General features: G+C 41.3%; 1 protein-coding gene across 1 annotated transcript in view; it reads left to right on the forward strand.

Moving 5' to 3' along the window:
- The window catches only part of NUP205 (nucleoporin 205), a 327,963-nt gene that overhangs the window by 279,418 nt on the left and 41,045 nt on the right, over positions 1–7,500 (forward strand). The window contains exons 37-42 of the mRNA XM_085884280.1: positions 841–911; positions 1,058–1,186; positions 1,818–1,947; positions 2,626–2,792; positions 3,197–3,320; positions 4,254–4,382. Coding sequence (XP_085740406.1) covers positions 841–911; positions 1,058–1,186; positions 1,818–1,947; positions 2,626–2,792; positions 3,197–3,320; positions 4,254–4,382 — 750 coding nt within the window. The remainder of the gene's footprint in view (positions 1–840; positions 912–1,057; positions 1,187–1,817; positions 1,948–2,625; positions 2,793–3,196; positions 3,321–4,253; positions 4,383–7,500) is intronic.

Here is a 7,500-nt window from a genome sequence, read left to right on the forward strand (position 1 = left end):
GATGGAATGAGGTTAATAGTTGTCAGACAAACTATATGTGCCAACTATATTCCATAGTTGTTATTTGGGAGGATTTTGCCTGTTGTCTCAACCTAAGCATTGAGTCATGTTTTATTTCACATGTTGCAACTTTATAATAGATAACGAATAATTTAAAGCATGCTTATGTCATGACAAAAAAGGATAAACCATCATTAATAATCCTCGCGCTTGAAAAAATAAATTGTGGGGGGAAGTGGGGGGGATAGAGTGGTGGATACGTAGAGTGGTTGATATGTACACAAATAAATTGTGGTGGTAGAGTATATTGTAATCGGCTCTGTCTGTCTTTCCATCAGTCGTGCTATCTCCTAAACAGTTCTGCAGAATGTCACCAAATTTGCTAGTTATGATCACCACATGGCAAGAAGATGTGAGAGCAGTATCATTTTTCGCCCCGACCCTTGGGGCCTTGGAGCATGGTCAAAAGGTCAAATACCAAAAAAAATGATATTGCAGGCACATTTTTAAAAATTAACCTTTCGTCCATAAACAATGGGGGACACATTAAATGTACAACTATTTTTTGGGATTTGATCCCCAGTTCATGCCCCAGCGGGTGTGGACTTTGTGTTACAGGGGTCAGATGAAGATTATTTTTTCTTTAAATCAAATTTTATATTTGGTCATTCCTGGTGGAACCTTTTGCCATCTTTGAATTTTGCTTTAGGTGGGAAGTGTGGGGATTTGCTATAACGTGTCATCGACTTCGCACTCGTTATCACTGTATCGAAATACTTGAAATGTTAGTAAATGTGTTGCTGCATTGTTTTTTGCTAATGATTTGATCTTACTATCCAGAATTCCTAATGGGAATGGATTTCCAGGGAAATGCGCTTTTGGAAATGAAAGGCCATTTGGAGAGGATGCAGGTGAGAGATGGTTGTGGATAAGAAAGCTCATGCCACACATGTATTTAAACATACCTTTCTTTTTGTTGTTGTTGAAGTTAAGCATACCTTGCATGTACAGCACCGTCACTTTTCATTGGCTTTTCTCTTGTCTGTGAATAATACAGCGACAAACCCTTGGCCTCATCACCAAAATTTGCAGTCAGGAGATGTTGTGCAAGGTCTGGGAACTTGACAACGAGGCTCAGACAAACGGCCTTGGCTGCAGAGACGAAGCTCAGTTGGCTGTCCAGCAGGTACAACTATGTTCTTTTTCTTTCTTTTTTTCCCCACCCTCCATTGCGTTTTATCAGTACCATGTTGCCATTTTCTTCCTTCCACTGTGTGTACATAATATGTAGATTGCTCTTTCATTACATCTAAGGCAGTCTTTATATATTTTTTCTTTACAGCAATTGTGGTAAACTGCTTTGGTTAAATTCGGTGTTTGACGATGTTTGCATGAAGCGATTGCTTATTTCCACTGTATGATAACTAACGGCAGTAAAATGCCGATGTTTAATTGCGAGGGTATGCAAAACAAAAATAACAAAAGCATTTTAAACACAAAGTGGGAACTGCTTCTGATTTTCTTTATAGTACATGTCGTGTGGTTGATTACCACGGTTAAACTGTCAAACTGGGTAATGATGCCTGAAACTATCCAGCCAAGCTCTCCCCAGAGTCCCGGTTGGGGTAATGGTAGCGCAATAGCTTGTTCACCATTTTGAAATCAATTCAATCAATGGCGACGCTTTGCAGTGTTAAAGACGACCATTACACATGATAGCTTTTAAGGTGCTGTGTTGATTATGTACTTCTGATGCAATTCTCAATTTTTCCAGTTGAATGGTTTTGTGTCAGACAGTGCTTTTGGTGTGCTTATAGATATGTGCTCATCTTATGGACTACTGCTACAAGTTGATGGTCCAAAGCAGCCCCAGCTTGCAATATACTTTCTGCCTCTTCACACCTAGTTTTGCTGAAGCTATGGGACAGGATTCCATTCGGCGGGATGGTAAGGTGGTCTGCGATTTTAATCGTTAATCTATTGGAGATCTTGTTATCCCCATGCTTTTTTAAATAAAAAAACGGGGGGTGGGAGGGGGGAATCCTGTAATCGGCTCCGACTGTCTGTCCGTCATGCGATCTCCGAAACAGTTGTGCATAAATTAACAAAACTCAGTAGTTATGATCACCACATGGCAAGAAAGTGCAAGCGCAGCATCATTTTTGGCCCCACGTCCTGGGGTAAAATCAAAAAGTTAAGTACATAATAATGCATTTACGGGCACATTTTCAACATTTTAAAATGAAACTTTGTATGTGCAATCAGCAATGGGAGATGCATGAAATATGTAACGATTTTTTTTGGATTTGACACCAGTTGATGCCCTAAGAGTTGGGGTCAATATGGTTGGGGTCATGTGTTCAAAACAGGAAAAATACTTTAAACTCAAAATTTGATATTGGGTCATTCCTGGTGGAACTTTATGCCACCTTTCAACTTTGCTTTCGGTGGGAAATGTGGGGATTTACAATCCCGTGCTGACTTTGCTCTACTTTATTTTACTCTTAAACCCTCATGTTCCAATATTTCAATGTGAAGGTGATATTCTCAGACAGTTAATTTTCCAATTCATACTTTCATAAAAATGAAACACATTTGCTTTGGTTTTTTTTTTCTGCTTTGAAGATGCTGCTGTGGCTTCAGTTCCTGGTTGGAAGCTATCTGGTTTGGGTGTGCTGATGTGCCTGGTACGTGAGGCTTTAAACAGCTTTCAACAGGCCTACGATGGACATCGGCAAAACCTGCAAAAATTTCAGGGCCTCGAGCAACTCTCTGCAGATGAAATAAAGAAGGTAGGAGCTGTTCCCTGGCTTGATACCACAAGAAAAATGACCTATTCAATATGCTGTACCACATTAAAATGGCCCACTTGAACGTTACCTTGTTTTGATTGTTTGGGGTTCATTTGGGCTAGACATGCTGCATTTGGGAGTACGAGCCCAGGCAAAATTGCTATGGTTAGAACTATAGTGTATGAGAGTAGTACTCTTACATACTACAGTTGGTATCAGGTCCTACTACAGTAGTCCGCAGAGAATTACTACAGGAAGGGAATGCTATTTTTGCCTGGGAGAAAAGGAAGGTGGTTCGGAGAAGGGGTGCACTGGGTTGTTGAACAGATGATGATGATTATGACGATGAGGATAATGTCAGCAACATTTTCCTTTCCACACTGTGCTTCATTGTCTTCATTCAGCTCTCCCAACCGATGTTACCAGTGGGTGTTGAAAAGTTGTCTGCTGGCCACAGGCAGCAAGCAGCACAACGAAGGCTGATCAAGATGGTCAACCACAATGCACAGCTCCTCGCATTGAGCAACTGTATCCTGACATGACATTGAAGGAAGGCGTGCCCACCATCCAAACTCTCCACTTGTTGCTCAGCCCCCAAATTTCCTGACATTATTATATTCTGTAACTTTTCAGTGCTACTGATAATTTAATAGAGCAGTTTTGTTTGTTAAAATTCTTCTTTTGAAATATCTTAACCTAAACCTTCTATTTACATGTTTATATGAAATTGATACGATGCATCATCTGTGTTTAACATCACAATTATCCTTTTATTGGTGCTGTATCAATCAATCAACTATAGCTAGCCAGATAGCCAAGATGCATGCACACTTGCCTATAAGCTGTCTGTCTTGTGTCGCATCTCGACCCAGTTATAAACTGTCATACCAATATTTCGCATGCAGGGCAAGGAATTGATGTATACACTGTCCATGGGATGGACGTTAAGCCGGAGTACCCATCTGCCAGCACTGGTTGCTGGACGATAAAGATTCCACTGTGTCTTTAAAAAAAAAATAGGTGGTGAAGAGGTGGCAACCTGTACAAATTCTAAATGCCTGCCTAAACTGTGGGTAGCAAATGTTCTGTTCTTTTTGGACACATTTTGACGTCAGGTTATACTACTTGCTGTCTTTGTGTGGCTTCTGCACTAGAAACAAATTCACCAAGTAGTCCACATTCTTCATGTGAACAGTCATCATTGACGAGAGGGCAAATCATTCCAATCGATCAACCAACCTTATTCCAAAATAATGAATAATTTAAACCTTGGGGACTTTTTCAGACGGGTATGGTTTTTTTTTTTTTTGGACTTTATGGTGTCTCAAATTTGATCTTATATAATTCGACAACCTGCAACTGACACGCTGCATCACACTGTTCTTGAATTATAATATAATTATAATGCCCTCACCTATGGCGTTTGTGGTGTTCGAACCAGTTCCTAAGCTCATATTTCAGACACTCTTGAGATGTGTTTATTTATCATGTGGCGCCATCTCCATTTCTACTCTGTGCACTGCGTGCCAGTGGATCCCTATGACCCACATCCAAGTGTTTCCAGCCATTTGCGTCCAAAACATTTACAAGGTATGTTGAAGCACTGGACCCAGCCCTTATATTTTCTCTCTCTCTAAAAAAAAAAAAATTGGTGCCTCCTAAGTTTTTCCGAAGCAGCTCAGGTGTGTGTGTGTGTGTGTGTGTGTGTGTGTGTGTGTGTGTGTGTGTGTGTGTGTGTGTGTGTGTGTGTGTGTGTGTGTGTGTGTGTGTGTGTGTGTGTGTGTGTGTGCGCGCGCGCGCGCGTGTGTGTGTGTGTGTGTGTGTGTGTGTGTGTGTGTGTGTGTGTGTGTGTGTGTGTGTGTGTGTGTGTGCGCGTGCGCGTGCGCGTGCGTGTGATCTCTTTCAAAATATACTTTGATTTCTCATAAGTTCTGACATCTCATGAGAATCTCAGATTTAGTGAGAAATACTTTGAAAGGGAAATTAGTTGCAATATGATGACATTTGGATTTATCAGTATACTTTTGTTTTCAATGACAAATGCACCAGAAAGCCCATATAAAGCTTAAATGTGATGTGGAATGCAAAGGTTGAGCCACAGCACCATGAGACAAGTTCCAAAATCAGAAAACAAAAAATGTTCACTGCTGTGACAGCTGTTCACCACCATCTCAGATAATCTCCCATCCAAAACCATGATCTTTTCGACCCCTGTCAATCCACCCCCCCCCCCCCATTACTCCCTGCAAATCCACCTCCTTCCTCATTTCCTAAGTTCTGGTTTTTCCTTCCTGAGAGTTTGCTTCTGTGTGACTATCCATATTGTCCACCCCATACAACTTCCCCTGCCCCTCTTTCCTCCCCACTTCTCTTATTTATCCAAGTCTCCCCTTACTTTGTCTTTCAATCTTGCTGTCACCCTTTCTACTGTTACCTTTGTTCTGTTGCATCCTGAATTGTTATATGTTCTAGCTCTTCCAGGAGCCTTGGCTTTGTATACAAAAATAGAACAAACCTCCTCTAAATCTCTCACCTGCTTCGGATTCTCTTGACCTCAACCTCCTCCCCCCCCCCAGCCCCTATTCACATTCTCCAATTGTCTCTTTATTTTGAATTTTTCACGCTGTAATCGTAGGTATTTGACATCGATAAAACTTTTTGTGGTGAATTTACAGAGAATAAAATTGGAATAATCAGTAATCAGTATAACATACCTAAGATTGTATCCATGGCCTTTACAGCACCTTGGAATTCTTGACATAGGTAAAATGGTTCATTGGCGCTGTTAAACACCACCTTGTTGCCCTGTAGGCAGTGTAATCCAGGGCCCTAATAGGAATTGGTGTCATTAGAAAGGAAGCTGGTATTCAGGTACCTGACTTGCTCCCATTGTAGCCAAATTGATTGCTGAGCAGATTTTTACTGCCCCATCATCTCTCATCTTGCCTCACTTGTTCTCTTTGCCCTTTGTTTCTCATGAGCTTCAGGTCATACATTTTTATCTCCAAATCTATACCTTTTACCATCCTCAAATCTCATCGAACCGCTGACCTCCATTCCTTCGTTCCCCTTTTTCTGATGGCGGTCATACGACCTTGAAGTTAGCCAGTTATATGTTTTTCCTCTACTCCTTGTAAGATCATGAGCCATTGTCATTTCATGCTATTTACTCTTCTTCCTCGTTTTTTTTGTCTTTGCTGATTGTTTTCTCCAGTTTGTTTGGCTGTGAGCACGACAGCTCAAAAAGTTGAGGACGGATTCGCACAAAATTTGGTGCACAGGTTGGTTATGTGACGAGAGTGAATTGATTAGATTTTGATGAAGATCTGGAACCAGATATGAGAATTTTTAAAGTGATTCTTCACCATTGAGAGATCGGTCAAAAAGCGATGTATAGCACGATATCTCAAAAAGTTGTGGATGGGTTGTGACAAAACGAGGTGGATGAGAGATGGTTCGGTGACGAGAACAAGCCAATTTGATTTTGGAGGTCCGGATGCAGATCCGGCCCAGCAGTGGAATACAAAACGTGAACTGTTCAGCCTGGCGAAGGTATGTGCTCTACCAAGTGTCATTCTAGTTTTGTTCGTTTTTGTTCTTCTCTCTTGTTGGTCCTGTCCATTAGCTCATGTATCCTTTTTCTTCTTCTCTTCTCCATCTTTTTCTTCGACTTCTGCTCGACTTCTTGTTTACTTGTGTTCTCTTACTTCTCTTCTCATCTTTAGTTATACTTTGGCTTGGGCTTTTCATTTTTAGCTCACTGGCAACATAGTTCTGGGGAGATTATAGCATGGAGCGTAGTCCGTTCGTTAGTTCGTCCGTTCGTCCATCCACAAATACTTGCAACTTCTCTGAAACTACAGAAGCGATTTTGATGAAACTTTGCCACAACCTTCATCACCCTGCATGTACCAAAGTTTGTTCACACCATTAAAAATAATTGGGGTATTTGGGGGTCTGTGGGGGGGGGGGTTCACCCCCCAAAATATGTATTTGGTTTCTTCTCAGAAACTACATACACAATTTCGATGAAACTTGGCCACAACCTTCATCACCGATGGTTTACCAAAATGTGTTCACACCATTTAATAAATCGGGGTAGCAATGTGCCACCAACAACAAAAGCACGTCAGTGTTCCTGGAAGACCAACAATAGTCTCGGATGTGTCGTTGATGGAATGAAGGATGAGAGTGGGGTTTGCCTCTTCATGTTTGGCATTGGGGTTTGGGAGATTGGTTCTAATATTTGAGGACTTTACTTCATGTGCATCAATAAATCCCCATGCCACAACAACTTCCTCATCAAAAGAGTGCATGTGCCAACAGCTCATGTGAAAGGAAATCAGTAAGATCTGCTTTGTTTTCCTCCAAAGCCATGAAGTTGGACCAGATGGACAATAGTGCTGCATTCCGTCCATTAAACAGCATGCCTGTCAGGCTTCAGAGATTTTGAACACCATTGCTTTGTGGCTGACTTGATGGAGGTTTCTCTGTATTTGTCAAATCCAATATCAATTCTATTATATCTTCAACCAATTTGGAATACCAAATATTTAAATGCATCAGCCAAGTCACCAAATGTCTGTGCCTTAGGGGTTTTCCCCATGCCACAAAAAAGAGCCATCCCATCTATCACCAGGCATGACAAAAGAGATGGTACCATCATTTTGTCACTGCAGTCAGCGGTGCACTGAGTGTGGATGTTGTG

This window comes from Eptatretus burgeri, chromosome 6 (genome assembly GCF_056783735.1).
Source record: "Eptatretus burgeri isolate ZD-2024b chromosome 6, Ebu_testis_v1, whole genome shotgun sequence".
NCBI classification, from domain to species: Eukaryota; Metazoa; Chordata; class Myxini; order Myxiniformes; family Myxinidae; genus Eptatretus; species Eptatretus burgeri.